We start from the raw sequence: 20,590 nt of genomic DNA on the forward strand, positions 1-20,590 counted from the left end.
AACAAACTTAGACACGATCTAGTACAGAAGCCAAATATAAAGCCATAGTTGGTGTGACCTCTGAGTCAATGTGGCTTGAACAACTCTTACAAGATCTAGGATTCAAGTCAAATTAAGCTCCAATTCTTTGGTGTGATAATTTAAGAGCTACTTATTTAATTGTTAATCCAATGATTCATGCCATAATGAAACACATAGAAATTGATTACCACTTTGATAGAGAAAAGGTTGTTCAAGGTGATTTAAAAGTATGGTTTATTTGATTCTAAGATTCGATATCAGACATCATTACCAAAGCATTGCTTCCACCAAAATTTCAGTACTTTTGAGACAAGCTCAATCTTAGAGAGATTGACTTGAAGAGGCGTATGAAGACAAATTCAAGTCCAGACCCAGATCAACACAACAGAGAGGGCTCCCATAAGCATTGCTCACATGTTGAAAAGAATCTTACTGGGCCTCACGTTGAGAATATGATTCATATTTTATATAAGAGATTCTACGAAGAACAAGAACTTTTTTTTCATAAGGAGTCCGAAGACAAAGAAGGAAAATGACTCATCATTCAATAAAAAGACTTTAAATGAATGTAAACAAATTAGTAAAGAAGATGAGTCATATTGTAATTGGGCATCTCGTATGTGAAGGAACACCAAAAAATGTGTTAACACTTCAGGTTTTATATAAAAGAAGGGACTTCCTCTATGGGAGCGTGAAACCCAGAGAGAGTGAGAGAGCCCTATAGTGGACATAGGCCATATTTGGACCGAATCACTCTACAATTGTGTGTACGTATTTGTGCACTTCTGAGATTGTGTTCTTAAATTTTACATTGTTAACTAAAACATGGTTGTTGCTATTGTGTGTGGAATAAGATTTAAGGAAAACATATAGAGCAGAGAGTGTGAAAACATATGCAACATTTTATGATAAAGGTGCAATGACAATTAAAGAGCAGCATGCAGAAAAAGTAATTAGTCCCAACTGTTAGTATCAACTAGCTAAAGATGCAATGGCAGATTAAAATAGCATCCAGAAAAAGGTAATTACTAGTCCTAACCATAGTTACCAGGAAATGAAATGGACACGAGAAGCGATGCATGAAGTGGAAGTGAGAAGCAAGTGTTATAAAGTAGCATGAAGCGAAGTTGGATACGGTTATGCAGCAATTATGTAAGTGCATAAAAAATGAAAAGCAAACCCAGCAATATGAAGCGCAGGTAGAAGCAAACATAAAACAATATAAAATAACATGAAAGCTTGTTATAAAAAAATTATAATTTTCTAAAATGAAAAACATAAAAAGTGAGGGAAAAGTGAGTGGAAAGTAACAAGAAGCAAGAGGGAAACTTTAATGAAGTGAAAGAGAATCGATTTGGGAAACGATGAGAAAGCGGGATTCCCACTAAATGGAATCCAGTTTCTCATATTTTGAAAACTGGTTTCTCAAAGCTTTCTCTTATTCTTTCAGGAAAGTGGGGAGTTTTTCACATCCAAAGCGAGCTTCCAAGAAAATGAGATTTCCCATATAGCAAGAAACTTTTAGTAACTATGATAGTGTCACTGACTAAAATACAAATGAGCATCAATCTGATGGTTCAAACATAATAAAAAAATAAATGATATATCATCAATAGTGGGAAGAGTGTGAGTCAGCAGCTTATGAACGTGTGGTCATGTAACATCTTACCAGTGGTAACATCAGAACGAACAAATGAACTTTCATCAATGGAAGTATTGTTGAACTGCAAATTCTCATACGCACAAAGAGAAAATTCCACAAAATGGGGAAATCCAGGCGTTTGTAGATAAGGTCTCTCTCTCTGGTTATTTTTTTTTTTGACAGCCAGCTTTATCAAAGGTACTCTTAATTCACCCTGATAGTCAACTTTGTCAAGCACTGTCTTTCCAAATTGCTCAGATGAGTAATGTTTCTCTTTAAAGGCACCCGATAGAGACAAGAATCAAGAAGCATGTTAATACACTTAAAATGCTTTTTCAGCACTTTCATTTTTGAGCTTCACACGGCACTAGGTTAGACACCATGGCAAGTGTCACAAGCTCAAACTTCACCTTTGAAGTTAGCCTTGCGCCAGCACGAGATCACCACGACCTCGTTCAGCCTCACAGCAACGGAAGATTTTCTTTGACACAAGCTGAATGCAAAGAATACCAACACTTGTATTATTCACATAAAATACAATCACACTGGTCTGGCTTGCATGCCTTGCAATGCCCATGCGTTACATCTTTAAAACTTTCAAGGCACATGTCAATCATCGCATCCTTTAGGTTGCACCCCTTAACGAACACAAGTGCCTTCTCACCCATTGCCACCAACAGTCACTTGGGTCGCACATCTTGGAGAGTGCAGGCGCCTCCTCGCCGCACGCCACCAGTCATTCGAATGTCGTGCCTCATGCCGCCTCGTAATATGTGTTATGCACGCCGCGCCTGTCGTGCCCGCAACGCGCTGCGCATGCCACGTGCGCCGCTCATGCCCCGTGCGCCGCACATGCCGCGTGTGCCGCCTAGATTATTGAGGGTCTAACAGGCCTTCCCCACCAGATGAATCTAACGTCCTCGTCGGGTTCATCTTCTTTAAGTAGGCTTGGATCAAATCCTCAAATTGCCATAAAGTAGTGTCATTCTCCCACGTTGCTTCATCTATCAGCAATCCTTTCCATTTGACTAGAAAGTAGGTTCTCCGGTTCTTCTTGCTTTGGCCCTCCACCCTTCGGTCCATGATGAACTCAGCTTGCTTCTGAAACTGTGTTCGTATATTTGGTGGAGCACGCCATGGCACCATCCGTGAGAGTTCCTCCAAGTCTTCATGGTACTCCTTGAGAAAACTAACATTGAACACTGGATGTACCTTAATCCTTTCTAGAAGTTCCAGCTTATAAGCCGAGCATCCAATCCGTTTGGCTACCTTAAAAGGTCCGTCATATCGAGGAATGAACCCCTTTTGTGCTGTCTTTCTTAAGATCTTTTTCCAAATCTGGGGAGTGAGTTCCAGCCATACTCTAACCCCAACTTGGAACTCAAGTGGTCGACGCTTCTCGTCTGCCCACTTTTTCATCTGCCGCTTGGCTCTTTCCAAACAATCATGCGCCTCTTCTATCCTCTCATGTCGCGTTCATGCGAACTGGTATGTCGCAGGACAGCGACCTTGGTCCTTCTGCTTCACTACCTCATGTGAAGTGAAGGGTTGTTGCCCCGTTGCCAACTCGAAGGGACTCTGACCTGTCGTTAAGGTCTGTTGCAGATTGTAGCAGAATTGAGCAATATCCAGCAAATCCACCCAGTTTTGCTGGTTGGTCAGCACATAATGCCTGAGATATTCCTCCAACAAAGCATTAACGTGTTTCGTCTGACCATCTGTTTGTGGATGATTGCTTGTCAAGAAGTTAAGCGTAGAGCTCATCAACTCAAACAAGGTGGTCCAAAACTTCCCTGTGAATCGTACATCACGATCACTCATAATGTTCAGCAACAATCCCCAATACTTCACAATCTGTTTCAAAAACAATTATGCAGTAATCTCCGTTGTGCATTCCTTTGGAGCAGGAATGAACATTGCATACTTTGAAAACATGTCCACCACGACCATAATCGATGTAAACCCTTCCACCTTGGGCAATCCAGAGATGAAATCCATCGATATCTTTCCCATGGTTTGGTCGGCGTTGGTAGGGGCTCCAGCAACCCAACAACCTTTCTCCTCTCCGTCTTGTCGTGCTGACATACAAGACAAGTTCTAACATATAAGTCAATGTCTTCTTCCATCCTCGGCCAGTAATAACTGGATGATAGGAGAGCCATCGTGCGCTCCTGTCCGGGATGCCCCGCCCATGGGGTATCATGTGCCTCCTTTAGCAACAACTTATGCAAGCCGCCACCGTTAGGCACAGAGGGTCACCTTCCTTTAGCATAAAGAACACCATCCTCTATCCAAAACTGCCTTGTCACCCCCCTCTTTCACTTGCTTCAACAAGCGGACAGTGACTGGATCCTTTTGGGTTTCTTCCTTTAAACTCTGCAAGATATCTCTAGATACTTGCGTGATTGAAGCAACAACCACCTCAGGTTCTTCCTTGCGGCTTAAGGCATCAGCAACCAAGTTTTCTTTCCCTGGCTTATACTGTAACTCAAAGTCGAACTCTGCCAAGAAGTCTTGCCACCTAGCCTGTTTAGGCGTCAACTTTTTTTGATTCGCAAAGCAACTTGTAGCAACATTGTCTGTCTGAACTATGAACTTGGAGCCCAACAAGTAGTGCATCCATGTTCGTAGGCAAGGTACCACCATCGTCATCTCCTTCTCATGAACAAAGTACATTCTCTCTGTATCATTGAGTTTCTGACTTTCAAAGGCAACTGGGTGTCCCTCCTGGACCAACACCCCTCCTATTGCAAAGTCTGATGCATCGGTATGGACCTTAAATGCCTTCCTAAAATCCGGCAGACGAAGGATGGGTTCTGATGTTACCACCCTCTTCAACTTAGTGAATGCCTTCTGGCATTCAGCAGACCAATCACAGGCCTTGTCTTTTCTGAGCAACTCAGTAAGCGCCACTGTCTTTTTAGAGTAACTCTTCACGAACTTACGATAATAGTTCGTAAGGCCAAGGAACGACCGCAGCTCCGAGACCTTCTTTGGTTTTGGCTAGTCCGTAATGGCCTGAATCTTCTGCGGATCCATCTTTATTGCGCCTTCTCCGATAATGTGCCAAAGAAAGTGAATTTCCTTCCTTGCGAACTCACATTTCTCCCGCTTGAGATAGAGTTCATTCTCCCGCAGTTACATTTTCAAGTGCATCTTATGCATCTCAAGAGATTGGCTATAAACCACAATATCATCAAGATACACTACTACAGACAAATCAAGGTACTCCCGAAAGACATTGTTCATTAGAGTGCAGAAAGTTGCAGGAGCATTTGTTAGCCCAAAGGGCATTACAAGGAACTCAAAAGACCCATACCGAGTCACACAGATAGTCTTTGGTTCATCCCCCTCGGCTATTCTGACTTGATAATATCCTGACCGCAAATCCATCTTTGAAAAGTATCGTGCCTTCCCCAAGCGATCAAACAAATCTTCAACGTTAGGCACCAGATACTTATTTTTGATGGTTACCTTATTGAGGGCACGATAATCTACGCACATTCGAAGGGATCCATCTTGCTTTTTCTGGAACAGCACAGGCGCCCCATACAGTGCCTTGCTTGGCCTTAGCAATCCAGAATCTAGCAACTGATCAAGTTGCCACCGCAACTCAACCAAATGCGGAGGAGGCATCTTGTAAGGCATCTGAGATGGTGGAAGTGCCCCTGGAACCAGATCAATCGAGTGATCAATATCTCGCTTCTTGGGGAGCTTCTTTGGCAACTCATCCGGCATCACATCCGCATAGTCCCGCAGAATATCGTTCACTTCTCCTGATTGTTCCACACTATTCAATCCACCATCTTCTATCAAGGTTACAACATAGGTAGGAAGCCCTTTTTGGATTTCATCCCTGAGTTGTATAGCCGACACCAAGCCCACAACTGAATTTTCTTCCAAGTCCCGAACGAAACAAGGTGCCCCCGTCCCTGTGATAAGGATGCTCTTTAGATGTGGCATAACAATGACCACATTCCTTGCCAAGAATTTTATCCCTAATATAACTTGGAAGTCGTCCAGTTGCATTGCCATTAGACTGCAACTGCCAACCCATTCTCCAACTTGCAGTTGAACATGGGCAATGCCACCGATCTGCAACGCTTTGGTGTTAACTGCCTTCACTCGACTTCCGTCCTTGGACAACGGCAAGCCGAACGCCTTCACCTCTTCTGAAGAAATGAAGTTATGGGTCGCCCCAGTATCGACCATAGCCTTTACTGGTTTTCCATTAATCTTTGCCTCCACATAGATTAACTCATTCCGCACAATCTTCTCTCTCAACGTAATGAGAAGTTGGAGAGGATTCACACAAACTTGCTTTGTGGGTCCTTCCTCACCCACCAAAGCATTTAGTTTCTCTTTCTTTGAGCAATCCTGAGCAAAGTGAGGCCCTTCACAGATATAGCTGCCAGAAACTTTCTTCCCGCCTTTATCCGTCTTTTTAAAACCCGCATCTTCTTTGGGCTTATTTTCAAACTTGCCCTTACCTTTGCCATTTCCCTTGGACTTGCCCTTGACATCCTGGTCATTCGAACCAGAAGATGCCACCTTGTAGTTGACGAGCGCATCAGCCGCCGCTACCGCCGCCTGGAGATCTTTCTCTCCCTATCTACTCAACTCAGTCTGAGCCCAACCCTGCAGCAGAGACATGAAGTTGAAGAGTTTGTCCTCCTCGAACATATTCTTGACATCAAGCATGAGCGAAGAGAATTGCTTGACGTATTCCCGAACAGAACCAGTCTGCTTCAAGTTCCTCAAAGCATTCCTTGCCACCCACGCTGTATTGCTAGGCAGGAACTGCTCTTTTATTTCCCGAACAAGATCCTCCCACAAAGCAATGGTTGGACAACCAGTTTCCCCAGACCGAGTGCGCTACCAAAGTTTTGCATCCTCAGTCAAGTACATGTTGGTGATAGCAACCTTCTCAGCATCCGGGGTCTTGATGCTCTTGAAGTAATGGTCCATATCCCACAAGAAGTTTTTCAACTCCTTGGCATTACGCACACCCGTAAATGCCTTAGGTTTTGGCACTTTGATCTTTCTCATCTCAGTGTCAGCCGAATTACTAAGTAGCGTCAATTTTAAAAGGCCTACCTCATCCCCCATAGACTTGACATCATTCTGAATCCTGGTAAGAAATGAAGTCTCCTCGTGAGACTTCTCGGATCTTTCATCCCAAGACCTCATGCAGGCATCAAGTTCAGTAACTCGAGTCTCCAAAAGCGTCAACCGAGTGCCCCATGCATCCAGTCGCTCCTATAGGATTCCTATCCTTTCCGCAGTTTTATTCGACATGATAGGCAAAACCTGGCTCTGAGTTCAATTGTCACAACCTCAAACTTCACCTTTGAAGTTAGCCTTGCGCCGGCACGAGATCGCCATGATCTCGTTCAGCTTCACAACAACGGAAGACTTTCTTTGACACAAGCCGAATGCAAAGAATATCAACACTTGTATTATTCACATAAAATACAATCACACTGGTCTGGCTTGCATGCCTTGCAATGCTCAGACATTACATCTTTATAACTTTCAAGGGACATGCCAATTATCGCATCCTTTAGGTCGCACCTCTTAAAGAACACAGGTGCCTTCTCACCCATTGCCACCAGCAGTCACTTGGGTCGCACCTCTTGGCGAGTGCAGGCGCCTCCTCGCCACCAGACACCAGCCGTTCGAATGTCGCACCTCATGCCGCCTCATAATTTGCGTTATGCACGCCGCGCCCGCAACGCGCTGCGCATGCCGCGTGCTGCGCAGCCGCGCGCGCCGCCCAGAATATTGAGGGTCTAACAGCAAGCTTATATAGCATTTTCCTTGTTCGATAAGGATTTATTCGTTTGGATGACGTTTAAAACCTGGTTAAAAATCAGGCTTTGAGCATAAAACAGATTTTACCATCAAAACCTTGTTAGTAGTGAACAGGAGACAATTGGAATCGATCATTATGTTTCAAGCATTATAATCGTTTTGGCCGTGTTGACAAATCTGACGACTGTAGGGTACTAGGACTCAAAAGAACAGGAAAGAAACTATCTTGGGCAGCTAAAAATGTAACACAGATGGCTTCAATTCCATGTCTCAAAGGCATTGAAACCCAAGGTTGTAAAAAACGATTGAGATCAACACACGATATGGGTTGGAGTCGATACAGGCGAAGATACAGAGATTACGCATTGAATTGATCAATTTTTTGTTGGATTTCATCATTTTTAACAACATTGTCCAAACCTCCTTGCAACCCCAATTACGCATAATGTGCTCACCATCTTATAAATCAATGTTACAAGATGTTTTTCTATTAGCTTAGCAGCTAATTAAGCTAAATTTAGCTTCAGCTAATCGTCTTCAAAAGTTGCACAACAGACGCCAATCCCACGCATGCAAGAATTGCACGCGTCCACTAATAGTCTTCACAATCACACATTGTAGGTCTGTAAGCAGTGGAGGAGCTGGAAATGGCAAACAATTTTTTGGAAACCAAACATTAAATAAAGCTACTCACAGAGAAATCTTTTTAACCTTCAAGGATTGAACTACATTCCTCTCCAACAAGACCAATCTCCAACAAGGCCAACAAAAGTAGGCAAGAAAGAAAACAGAAAGATTCAATACACACGTTGCTGCTGAATCATAGAGGAAGATGGTAAAGCATCAGGCGTTATGCTCCTCCCCTTCTGGTCTCAAAATCTCAATAACTCAGACCCTCTTCCGTGATGGAAGTGGGAGAGACGGAGTTGCGAGAATTATCCCACTCCTCGCCGAGCGGCGACTGCTCCACCCGGATCTCCTCGATCATCTTGGCCACCTCGCTCATGGTCGGCCGTGCCTCCGGCTGTGCCGCCACGCACACCAACGCGATCTGCAGCATCGCCACCAGCTCCTCCTCTATGTTCTTGTACCTCAGCAGCTCCACGTCGAACACCTCGGCCGTCCACTCCTCCCGGACGATGGACTGCACCCACTTGGGGAGGTCCACCACCACCCCACCCTCCTGCGAGGAGCTCTTCTGAGCAGGAGCCCTTCCCGTCAGCAATTCCAGGAGCAGCACGCCGAAGCTGTACACGTCCGACTTGTGGGATAGCCTCTTGCTCTCGTTCTGCTCGGGCGCCCTATACCCGCCCAGCTTCGCCGTCGCATGGACGGGGTTCAGAAGCAGCGCCAACCCGAAATCCGAGACGCAGGCAATCCCGTTCTTGTCCAGCAGGATGTTGGAGGACTTCACGTTCCCGTGGGGGATCCCCGTCGAAGCATACTCCTCATGGATCCGAGCCAACCCACGAGCTGCTCCCAGCGCCAAGCTGATTCTCGTCGTCCAGTCTAATGGCGTCCTTCCCGGCCCACGGTTCCCTAGATTGAAATTTATCATTCAGAAACATCGATCACGACAACACCTTGGCAAAGAAGAAGAACCCGGAACACGAAATGGCGATAACCCACAGAAGTTGCGGAGAAGAAGAAGAGAAAAAACGAAATGCCAAGTTTTGCAGAGCAGCGTACCGTGCAAAAGAGAATAGAGGGTTCCGTTGGGGAGGTAATCGTAGACCAGAAGCTTCTCTTCTTTGGCGTAGTAGTAGGCCTTCAACCGGACGATGTTCGGATGGCGCATCCTTCCGATCATATCCATGTACTGTTCGAACTCCTTGCGGCCGGAAGGGTGAGCCTCCTTTAGCCTTTTCACCGCCACCACGGAACCATCCTCCAGAATGGCCTTGTACACGGTCCCCAAGCTCCCCTTCCCCAGCATCTCTGCCGACGCCCTCAGCAGATCCTCGAGCTCGAAATGCTTCCTCCGCTCGAAGAACACGAGCTTGCTCCTCTCTGTCTCCGCCAACTCCGACGGCGTCCGGTCGTAGCCATTGAAGGAGTCCCCCCTGGGGCTCTTCTCCACCATGTTCAAATTCTCCTTGCAGTGGTACCTCCTGCAGTAGCACGCCGATAGCAAGACCACCACCAAGATCAAGACCAGCACGTCGCCCACCACGATGGCGACGATGGCGCCCGTGCTCAGCCCGCCTCTGGCCTTGGCCTTCGTCCCCGACCCACCACCCGAGCCGGGCATCGAGGTCGGATTGGAAGGCGCGACGTTCTGCTGCGAAGGCGCCGCCTTGGCGGTGAAAAAGCAGAGCGGGAGCGGCGGGCCACGGCCGCAGAGGCCGGCATTGCCAGAGAAGGAGCCCATCCCGAACCTCCGCTCCACGGCCTCCGGTACCTCGCCGTAGAACTCGTTGTTGGACAGGTTGAGCTCCCTGAGGCGAACCAACGCGGCGGAAAGGTCGGGGATGTTCCCCGTGAGGACGTTGTTCTGCAGCCTGAGCGTCACGAGGCGGGTGAGGTTGAGGAACCCGCTCGGGATCCCGCCCCGGAGGTTGTTGTCGGAGAGGTCGATCCTCAGGAGGCGGGTCAGCGACGAGATGTCTCCGGGGATCTCTCCGGAGAGCTCGTTGCCGGAGAGGTAGACGAGCTTGAGGTTGGTGCAGGCGGACAGCGGGGAGAGGGAACCGTTGAGACGGTTGTTGTGCAGGTCGAGGAAGCGGAGTTGGTCCAAGAAACGAAGAGAGTCGATGGGGCCTCGGAGGTCGAGGGAAGTGAGGGATAGGGCGGTGACCCTCCCGCCGGTGCACCGAACTCCCTTCCACGAGCCTGAGCAAGCGTCGCCTGTCGTCCAGTTGAGCCTGAGGTTGCCGTGGGCATCCGTCCGCGACATGAAACCGATGAGGCTCTCTGTGTCATTACTGGCGGTGGTGATGGTCACGGTGAGGAACGGTAGAAAGAAGAGAACAAAGGCGAGCAAGGAAGAGGAGGAGATGGTGGGTGCCAATGCCATTAGTGTTGCAGTGGAGAAAGGATTGGTTTGCTTTTTGTTTGTTAGAGATAGGAGGGTGCCATGATTCGACGGCATGCTTCTTCCAATCATTCTGCTCTCTCTCTCTCTCTCAAAGGCGGACGGAACAAAAAGAGAGGCTTGTTTCTCTTTTGCTTTTACCCTTTTACGGGTCGTGTGTCGTGCATGATGCAGTTTTGCTGCCCCCACAGCGTTCCTTTTCTTTTCGCTTTTGAAAGGTGCACAGTGACTCAGTGAGGAGGAGGGGAGAGCATCATCAATGGTAGGAATCCGTTTCTCTCAGCTTTCTCTGCAAAGTAAAAGCAAAGGGAGAAGCAGAGCAATCACTGAAACGCTTCAGGAGGCAAAACCCAAAACAAACGCTGGTGTGGTTACCTCCATCAGAAGAGAGAGAGAGAGAGAGAGAGAGAGAGAGAGAGAGAGAGCACGTTTCCCTAAGGGGAGAAAGGGAAGTTTGAAGTTTGAAAATGCAGACAGGGAAACTGGAAAAGCGTGCAACGCGACTCTTCTTCGGTTAAAGGGAAGGGTAGGGTGCTGTGCGGCAGTTTTGGGGGACCCCCTTCTCTGGATTTCAAAAATTATGACTCCCCATCAATCACGGCATAATCACACAGCACATGCCTAAACGAGGTTAACTCATAATCTCGCATTCATTGGGGAGTTTTAGACTTCTAAACTAAAACTTTTTAGCGTCTATGCTCGTTTTTTATACCTGTAATCCTTTAAGGCTCCTGAGCTCAACTGAAACAAACTGGGCAAGCAGAATTACAGTCAAGCGAGTCAAAGGAGCGACGTGCAATTTTCTTTTCATTTTTGTGTTTTATAACAAAATAAGGGGGGAGGGGGAGCAATTCCGTGAATGGCCGCACCCTTTGTTTTTGAGCACCGAAAGAATATATGCTTTGCCTACAACTCTGTAGAATAGGACCTACAGGGGGGGGGAGGGGGGGGGGGGGAGAACCGTGAATGGTGTAATTGTTGCTTTGGTTTTGGCAACTTAGGTCTACCTGGATCAGAACGGTAAAGTGCAACACTTTTACTCTTTGACAAGAAAGGTTTGCTTGTCTTTGTAAGTTGATCATGGCGGACTGAGATAGCGGACGACATTGGCTACTGCAACAAAGCCATGGTTGGTTGCATGCCTTTGATCATGGTTTAAGGAAGCTGGGGGGTTTAACAACAAGGTAGCGTCTTTTTTTAGATTCTCAATAAAGTGCAGCGGGTTGCACGCGGAAACCCCGTCCGTCCGGTTGGGGGGCAAATGAGTGCACTTCGGTCTCTCTCTCTTTCTTTGAGAAAAAGTGAATAAAAACAAACAACAAAAGAAAATTCCTATTTGCTGTCCCCATGAAAGAATCTCGTGAAACCCCAATTTTTTTGTTCTTAAAAATAAGCAAACACAATCTCAAAACCCTCCTGTCTCTAATGCTTCTATGGTATTATTTCTCAAAGAAAAAGTAAAAAGTTAGCACATAGAAATATTCTCATAACATAAACTCGAGCATAGCAGTTACATCATCCAACTCAAAAGCAAATATTTACATAAGGTTCAATAAATAAAGATAGTAAAATAAAAATCTTTGCACGACTCTCCGCCCGTATGAAAACAACTCTGGACAAAGCAGCTACACAAACCTGCCTTAAGTAGATTTCTTGAAATCTACAGTTATAATTATTAAAGAGGTGAGTGTAAAACTCAATAAAAAATAATTATAAATAATTTAAGACTTTAACTTACAACTGTAATGAACTCAAAGTCTCTAATCTTAGTTTAGTTTTTATTAAAGAATATAGTTTATTTTTTTTAAAAAAAATATTATTTTTTTTAAATTTATAAGTTAACATTCATTAAATGCTAACTACTATATTAATTGACTATATCGATAATAGTTTACTATAAGTATAACAACCCGTGTAGAATATCTCAATTCTACGATGTTAACCAAACTATGAACCATTTTGAGCAATTCCAATCAAAATCACTAGGCACTGCAATGAAAGAGGACCCATCGATAACTAGCCGAAAAGTCATACTGAGAAGTTATACCTGCACCTAAGGTTCATGGTTCATGCTATCTCCTGATTTGCCTACAGTCACTCACTGTGTGAAGATAAGTTTCTTTTATACAAACACTTGCTTTCTTGTTTTTTAGATATTTTATGCAACTTTTATTTTTCTATTGAACTACCTCAAGTTTATTTTCTCTGTATCTCAAGTTTCTCAGAATATTTCTAGAGTTATGATATTCATAAATATCTAAGCATGCAAAAGATACAATATTTCTACATTGATATAGTGTCTCTACATCAATAAATTGTAGGTGGCCTCCCACTTATGGTAGTTCTTACTCTAACATTCATCAAGTAGTCATTTTCATCCATCGCCTTTTCTGAGATTTATTGAGTTAAGTCTAGCATGCTAAGATAACTCAAATCTTACAATAAATATAACTAAAAAAATAGAGTCAAGAAAATCTCTCAAATACTCATTTTTATTCTCATGCATGTAATTCTATGTTCTCAGGCTCAATATATGAATTTTTTGTATAAAATATAATATTTCTCTAATCATACATATCATATTGAAGCTCAGGAATACATGAAATCATTTTTTGCATAGTAGCCAACTTATATGCATTCATTCTATCTTTCAAAGATGCATAATTTTTATAAATACAACTATATAACATGTAAGGTAAAAACTACATTATCAAACATATATAATTTTATGCAACTATTTCATACGTGCAGACAAAAATATTGTTTATTATTAACTAGACATGCTTATAATATCCCTTACATCAAATACAAACATTGAACTCTAGTCTCCAATCGAGTCTTTCATAGTTACAATAGTAAGATTTGATCATTATACAATTATGTTCATGTTAATAAACATGTATTCTTTATTCTTTATCAAAATACCCCTCCTGAAGTGGTCTCAGACCTCAATTATGGTGCCTCTAGTTTGGTAATAACCATAGGACAAACAAATTTTTCTCAACAACACGAATCCAATGCACCAAACCTCCTTCAATTATGACTTCGGGTGTGAAGTTATGCTTAGTTTACTAATTTGATATCGAGTCATACATACAAGGGTATATTGGTTATTTCAATAAGCTATGATCTGACCTGACATAACTCAGGTCAAACCGGCCCTGTCTGAGTTTAATACACTGGGTTTACTGAGCCTAGTCTAAACACAACTAGGTTTGGGTTCAGATCCAACAAAACTCTCTAAGTCCCATATCGAATCAACTAACTAAGTGATGTAGATCCATATCTAGTTTGGTGTAACTGGACTTGACTCAATCTATTTAAACTGGAAACATACTGAGCTAGATTTAGTTATGAGCAGATTGCATTGGATCCAGTTCTATTCTGACATGGATCCAAAACTGACCCATTTAGGTACAGACTGGATCAAAATCCAATTCAGTCCAGTTCTGGTCCAACCTGGACTAGAATATCCCTAACTGGATCGAACTGGACCCATATTCGGTCTGATTTAGTTTAATCCAAATTCATCACAAGGAACCAAGACAGGGCCCGACTCAACTCATTTTGGTTCTTGCATTATATATATATAGGTCTGGCTGGACCCAAACCGAGTCGGTCCTTAGTTAGGCCCGACCCAATCTGGGTTCACACCTAGACCAGCTCGGTCAAACTGACTTAGTCTAGTTCAATTCGAATTATGTTAGTTGACTGGGTTGACCCTTTTTTTAATCTTTGACCATACTCAGTTTGTGCAATACCCGAACTGAGTGAGTCCTTAACCTGACCCGACCCAGTTTGGGCACTAAGACCGGTTTGAGTCAACCGAACTCATCCCGATTCAGCTCAGATCGAGTCGGTCGAACTTATAATAGGAAACGATAGAAATGGTCGTTCTCTTTATTTATTTATTTTGTTTTCTCAACCCAGCCACCATGGTCAGGACCTGCTTACGACAGCGTCGCCAACAACAAGTTGGTTGCTGACGGTTAAGACAAAGGGTGGCCACCCTCTCTTATTGACTGACGTCGGCCACCTTCCTAGTTGTTGGTGTTCTCTCTCTCTCTCTCTCTCTCTCTCTCTCTCTCTCTGATATCACTGATAACCAACTGGTTGCCGACTTTCTCTCTCTCCCCTCCTCTCTTGCAGTTGGGAGGAGGGTTTTTAATTGCATTATTTCTGAGTTGCCTATAATGTACTTGGGCTTGCCGTTACAAGTGAAGTGCCTCTCTTCTGTTGCATGGGCTCCGATGCTTCAAAAAGTGAAGCGCAAATTACTGTCATGGTAGTCATCTTATCTCTCCATCACTGGCCGTCTGACTTTAGTCAAACATGTCTTTCCACTATTCTAGAATTTTTCATGTCTATATTTGTGATGTCTGTGGGAGTGGAGAAGCAGCTGATGCGCTTGCTGGCAGGTTTTCTATGGTCTGGATGTTAATTCAAGGGTAAACATCACTTGATTGGTTGGTGTTCGGTGGTCTTACCTCGGCGTATGGTTGGCTTAGGTATTCCTGCACCCAAACTGTGAAACATTGTTCTTATCGCCAAGCAATGTTGGCTGGCCCACCAACCGAATAACCCTTGTACTCGTTTGCTTCTTGCTAAATATGAGGCTCTAGCTCTTATCTTGATTCACTTAGAAGCCCAGGGTTTGGCATTCTCGCATTTGCGTAAATCATTTTTTAGGGCTTTAGCCTTCTTCAGAGACCATTTTGAGGACTCCAAAAATTTTGGTCAGTAGTTGCACTGGGCGCTTGCACCAAGCAAGGAGTTCCTCACCTCCAAAGTCTATAGATCATTGCTCCCCCCGGAGGCTGATTGGTTGCCCAAGAGTATGCTTTAGGCAAAGGGCCCTTATCCCCGTTCTCGGGTCCTAGCTTGGTTAATTTTACATGATAGGATTCAGACCCACCCACAGTAATTTAAAGAAGTGAGGCCTTCAGAATCCTGAGTTGGTACGTGTTTTGTCTAGCTGTGGAAGAATCTACGTTTCACTTGTTCTGGTCTTGCCCAATATTTGTGAAACTCTTTAACAGGACCTGGAGGCATCCGAAAGTGTTTGTTAAGGAGTCATTTGTGCTCGATCTGATTTTGGGCCCGGTTTGTATTAGGCGTAGCACGAGGTGGAGGTTGATCTGGAGGACGTGGTTGCTTACCTCTTGGTGGTTTGTTTGGATGGAGTGCAATGATGCTCATTTATGTCAAATTTCAGTTAACATTCATAATTTGGTGCATAAAATCTTGGTGGATGTTTATGCGATTTTGTGTATGCATCTTAGTGATCTCTCGCCCCCTGATGCTCCCCTTCTTTTTTCGCCCTTTGGGCTAGCGGCTCCTGCGTGAGCCCGTTTTGTCTGTCGGATGTTCTTCTTCTCTTCTGTTTTCTTTTATTTGTTTTGGCTTTTGCTCTTCTTCAGTTCATGGGTTCAACATTTTGTTGATCTTCCTGAGTAGTAATGTATTTCTTTGGGCTCTCTTACGAGTAGTTGTCAGCTTTCTTTTTGCAAGTACTTTAGCAGCCATAGTTGCCAGCTTTTCTCACAAAGCTGAAAGAAATAAAAGAAACAGGGGAAGAGAGAGGGTTTACCTCCTCCGGCAGCAGGGCTTCGGTCGAACTCTCTCTCCCTCAACTCGATGAACATGAGAGATCCGTGGGGTTTATCTTAAGTAGAGAACATATCTCACGATGATCGTGGGGGTTCTCTCTACATACGTGGGGAGCAACTCCCCATGATCTGATCCTCCACCATATGAGGAAACGACTACTCGATGGGGGACGGTTTCCGATTGTTTTTTTTTTCATCTTTACCTGTTTTTTTTTTACTGCACTTCGGTGCAGGTTTCACACAGTCTAACGTTGTAGGAGGGCTGCACGGCTAAAACTCAAAAAAGGAGAGAGAGAGAGAGAGAGAGTTGGGGAAAGGCCAAAGAAATATTTCAAAAGGTCAGCATTGCAAATGGGGAAGTAAACAGTTTGGATTAGGGCTGGACTCAGGTCGGTCATAATTGGACGTAAGTTAATTGGATTGGGACTCGGATGATCTGAGTCCTATTATCATTCATATTTGCTGAATCTAACAGTTTCGGATTCCACCAGTGTGTGCCGTTGCTTTACTAAAAATAATGCTTTGGATCAAATTATTTGACTGAAAAACAAATCTTTTGATTGTAAGTTCAAGTGCAATCAGTCGGTTGATTTTTCTTTTTTTAAAACCTGTTTAAACATAATAAATTCATATTTAATGTATAAAAACTCAAATGGTAGTAAGGACCAAGTGCTATGTACATATGTCCAAACATATAAGATCAAATTTACTATAGTTTATATCTTTAATTATGATATTGTTGCCATGGTTCTGAGCTGAACTTGCTATACGATGACATTTTTATTCAGACCTTCACAAGCCTATTACCAGCATTTTTTACTTTATCACTTTCAAGACGGAGTTTTTCCAAATGGTATACTGCAAAGTGCAAAGGCACAGTAAATCTGCAGAAACTGTAACACTCACCACAGTAATTCTATTTTGTTTTTAAATTTACACGGAGAAACCACCCCTAGAGGCCTAGCCGCGCTGGTTCTGCTTGCCGTATATACTATCACTGTCCTGACAGTGTAAAACACCGTCAGGTTACCCCTTGCCCTCATGGAGTCACCATGCTTTGGCCTGTGCAAGGTGTAATGCTCATGGGATTTGAAATATGATATTGTATGCAGGTCCCAAATCTTCAACCTAGGGTGGTTGCTTGATATCCTTTTGGTTGGTGGCCTTAGCATTGTCATGGTATGAACTCGCTCTTCGGGTTGGAAAAACGTCATTGGACTGACAAGATAGACACCCAAGAATCATGCATTAACTTATCCTCCACCTTTAAGGCGCATACTCATATTCCTGAGCTACTGACAAAACAGGAAATACAGCTAAAATCATAAAAAAATATAAGATCGAAGTTCCCAAAATATACTTGAACACTTGTTGGTCCATTGTCTCTTGAATCTGCCTTAGTAGACTGAGTTGATGAAACACTTGGGTGTACTCAGTAACCAACTTGGAGCCTTGTCAAAGCTTGAGGTTACCGCCTATAAGTTTGTCAGGCATAACTGCCTAGGGCCTCAAATAAAAAATATATATAATGCTTATATTTTACATGCTGAGGGCCTCCAATGAAACATGGCACATGCATGACGAGGGCCTCCAATGGAAAATAAAATATGAAGAAATATGGGCCTCCAATGAAATATGCCTAGGGCCTCAACTTCTCTTGAGTCGTCCCTGTTCTCAACCCAAGTCGGAACTTGGTGCAACCTGTTGGGACCATATTTTTAGGATCTTTTTTCCGAAAGCTAGGCCCTTGCTTTTCCTTTACCCAATTGATTTGTGCGAAAGGTTCGTGTTGGAGAACAAGTTGTCTTTGCTCTTTCTTCTTTTGACATTGAGTGTGAGGCGCTACTTGTGACACTTGTGATGGTGTGTGTTAGTGAGTGTGATTCCACTATAGCATCTACACTATTACAAGGCTCTCAAGGGGTTTTGTCTAGCTAACTTGCTAGATTACAAGGCTCTTACGAAGCAAGCTAATCTACACACTTGAATTGGTCGATCGGCCTATGCAGCCAATGTTGCTACTCAAGACAGCACCTCCACACTGCTCACACGGCAGGGAGGTTCTTCGCTCGAGCTGTCACGTAGGACAGGTTTACACAGGAAAGCTACAGGGCACTGCACACGACAAGTGCAGTAAGGCACGCGGCGGGGCTGCTCCAGGGGTGTGGCGCATGGCGCAGAAGAGATGCACGAACGTGGCAGTGCGCGGCTAGGCGGACAGTGTGGCGTAGTGCAGCAAGCACTCAGGGAGGTTGCGCGGTAGGAGTAGCGTGCGGCGAACGTGAGTGTTGCAGGCAATCGAATGCGCAGCAAGCGGAAAACACGTGGCATAGGTTGTGCGCTCGCAGAGGTTTGCACGACAGTGTGACGTGCAGCGGAGGTGCACGCGGTAAGGCGAATGGCGCGTGGCGGACGGACAGCGCGCAGCAGAAGCTATGCGCTGAGGGAGGTTTGCACGACAGAATTGAGCAGAGGCACGACAAGCGTGTGCGCTGTGGTGCACGAAACGCGTGCACATAGTGCGTCTAACATGTTGCATCATGCAGGGAGTGCGTGAGGCTGACGGCATGCGCAAAGTGTTGCACAGTCGCTGAGAAGACTGTTGCGGCTCACGGCCTTATCACTCAGACTGAGTGCAAGTCCAAGATCGATCCTGGGCCTGTGTCTGACTTCCGAAGGATCACCGAATCGAAGGCGATAAGCCTCCTCTGGACAAGGCGGACGGTGCGTACTTGCCGAAAAAACTCCCTGTGTCTGAAGACACAGCGAAAGATCACGCACAACAACGGAGTGCTCGTCCAAAGGCCGATTGAAGTCCACATCGATCCGATAAGTAAAACACATGCAACGTAGTGAATTTCCTTGCCGAATCAAACTGAAAAGAGATGAGAGGAAGATCAGGTGTTCACTGATTCTTCGGTTGAGGCATCATGCTCTTGACATCTTCCCCTCGTCACGAAGCTTGCAAAAGATTTGTAGAAACGCTGGATGTGCGCTGAATCTTTCCTAGGCTCGAAGCACTGGACTGGATTCAATTCCATCTCTACTAGCCTTAGACTAGTATGAGTTGGCCCAAGGATTGACGTGCACGTCAAGTCCCGAATTTATCCAAAAGGAGAACTGAATGCACAAGGCACCAAATGAGAGACTCTCCAAGACCAAGTCAATTTCAATTCAATTATTCAAAAGATACAAATGAGTACACAAGAGACTTATTTATAGGCTGAGGAAAATTGGATACCAGAAACCAGATTCTGCCCTCCCAAGTGGTCCCCCAACCGAAACAACTCCCATGCGCTGAACCTGGTCTGTTCTTGCCTTGGCGCCCCAGGCGCCCATGCATTGAATCTGGTCCCGCTGACTTGGCACTCTCTCCACTGTCCGTTAGTACCTGCTTGAGTTTGTTGAACCTGTTCAAGCTGAGGTGGCTGAGGGGCTGGCACATGCTAAAACCCACGCTGGCAGTTGCGGCCTTCTGTCATGGCTTGCACTGGCGTGGCAGCGCTACTGAGGCAACCGACTAGAGGTGACTTCACTGCGGGTCGCATCAAACCCTTGGTTCTCACAAGCTGCCTGCAACTCAATTGACCACACCAAGACTAATCCACAAAAATGGGTAACAACTAAAAGAACTCTTTTGGGTTCGGGAATCTGATGCAAAGTGAAGAAGCTCTCAACTAACCCTCATCACTCAAGGAAAGAGTTTGCGCCTAATCACCCTATGAACTCAGACCTTTCGATCTTCACACCACAAGTCTCCACAAACTCAGGTATATGTGCACAACACGATGATTGATTGGGTCTACAGGGTTCTCATGTTGTAACTCATCAACAGGATCAAAAAGAGAATTTATAATTCTACCATGAACTGCATGTTGTAGTAAGTATTAGCCTAGTGAAGAGACTAGAATTGACAGTAGTTGCCCACTATCACAACCTTTTTATATGTGTCTTTCAGACTTGCATAGAGATGGAGATTGAAGGGTTGTTTGGGTCGTGTGGCATGTAGCTTGCTTTAGGCGAGGAGTTACGTAAGCCTAGCGAAAGCAAGTTCAAATTCATGCATATCTCATGCACGCTTAGCACAATGAAATATCGAAACTGAGAGACTGAAGATGCTATGAAGTTCTTGATAACAACCAAGGTACGTAGGCCACTCTATAGAGTGTGGGGATCATCATCCACGAAGATATACAGTGTAGACAAGCCACCATGAAATTCTGAAGGTTGGAGGTGCTCTGGTCCCGCTGAGCAGAGCAACGTGACTACAAACAAACATGACTCATGTCCCATAGAAAAGAGGGCAAAGAGGGAGGAACAGTTTTTTGCATAGATGAGTTGGTCCTTCGGCAAGTGATGGTCCTTCAATGAGGGGTTGCGGAGTATCTTCTCTTAGCAAAGCACAACTAACAGGTTGGGCATAGAGTGTCTTCACAGTTTGCTCACATACGTCAAAGAGCGAAGGTTTGG

The 20,590-nt window shown here is 44.7% G+C and overlaps 3 protein-coding genes across 3 annotated transcripts; all 3 read right to left on the minus strand.

The window, feature by feature from the left end:
- Positions 1–2,536: 2,536 nt before the first annotated feature.
- On the minus strand, positions 2,537–3,082 carry LOC149848463 (uncharacterized). Its single transcript, XM_090004382.1, has one exon. The coding sequence runs from the start codon at positions 3,080–3,082 to the stop codon at positions 2,537–2,539; it is 546 nt and encodes a 181-aa protein (XP_089860508.1).
- Positions 3,083–3,928: 846 nt separating this feature from the next.
- On the minus strand, positions 3,929–6,712 carry LOC149848464 (uncharacterized). Its single transcript, XM_090004392.1, has 4 exons — positions 6,587–6,712; positions 6,356–6,538; positions 4,850–6,271; positions 3,929–4,651 (listed from the first exon to the last, which is right to left on the minus strand). The coding sequence occupies exons 1-4, from the start codon at positions 6,710–6,712 to the stop codon at positions 3,929–3,931; spliced, it is 2,454 nt and encodes an 817-aa protein (XP_089860518.1).
- Positions 6,713–8,357: 1,645 nt separating this feature from the next.
- Positions 8,358–19,459, minus strand: LOC149848465 (leucine-rich repeat receptor-like protein kinase PXC1). The gene is made up of 4 exons (XM_090004405.1): positions 19,362–19,459; positions 10,808–10,845; positions 9,167–10,429; positions 8,358–9,016 (listed from the first exon to the last, which is right to left on the minus strand). Exons 1-4 carry the CDS (start codon positions 19,457–19,459, stop codon positions 8,358–8,360), a joined length of 2,058 nt encoding a protein of 685 aa, XP_089860531.1.
- Between the last annotated feature and the right edge of the window lie 1,131 nt (positions 19,460–20,590).

This window comes from Nuphar pumila, chromosome 1 (assembly GCF_984573655.1).
Source record: "Nuphar pumila chromosome 1, dmNupPumi1.hap1.1, whole genome shotgun sequence".
Classification (NCBI taxonomy): Eukaryota; Viridiplantae; Streptophyta; class Magnoliopsida; order Nymphaeales; family Nymphaeaceae; genus Nuphar; species Nuphar pumila.

Excerpts from the sequence above, each read along its gene's own strand:
- LOC149848465 (XM_090004405.1), bottom strand. The coding sequence starts at position 19,459 with ATGGGCGCCTGGGGCGCCAAGGCAAGAACAGACCAGGTTCAGCGCATG. Across the intron at positions 10,430-10,807 it reads GCTTCTCCCTTTGCTTTTAC|TCCTCACCGTGACCATCACC; the intron begins TTTGCAGAGAAA and ends TCTTTCTACCGT. Across the intron at positions 9,017-9,166 it reads CCTCTATTCTCTTTTGCACG|GGAACCGTGGGCCGGGAAGG; the intron begins GTACGCTGCTCT and ends ATTTCAATCTAG.
- LOC149848463 (XM_090004382.1), bottom strand. The coding sequence starts at position 3,082 with ATGAAAAAGTGGGCAGACGAGAAGCGTCGACCACTTGAGTTCCAAGTT.
- LOC149848464 (XM_090004392.1), bottom strand. The coding sequence starts at position 6,712 with ATGAGAAAGATCAAAGTGCCAAAACCTAAGGCATTTACGGGTGTGCGT. Across the intron at positions 6,272-6,355 it reads TCTCTTCGCTCATGCTTGAT|GGAGAGAAAGATCTCCAGGC; the intron begins GTCAAGAATATG and ends TTGAGTAGATAG. Across the intron at positions 4,652-4,849 it reads TGTATCTTGATGATATTGTG|GTCTCGGAGCTGCGGTCGTT; the intron begins GTTTATAGCCAA and ends AAACCAAAGAAG.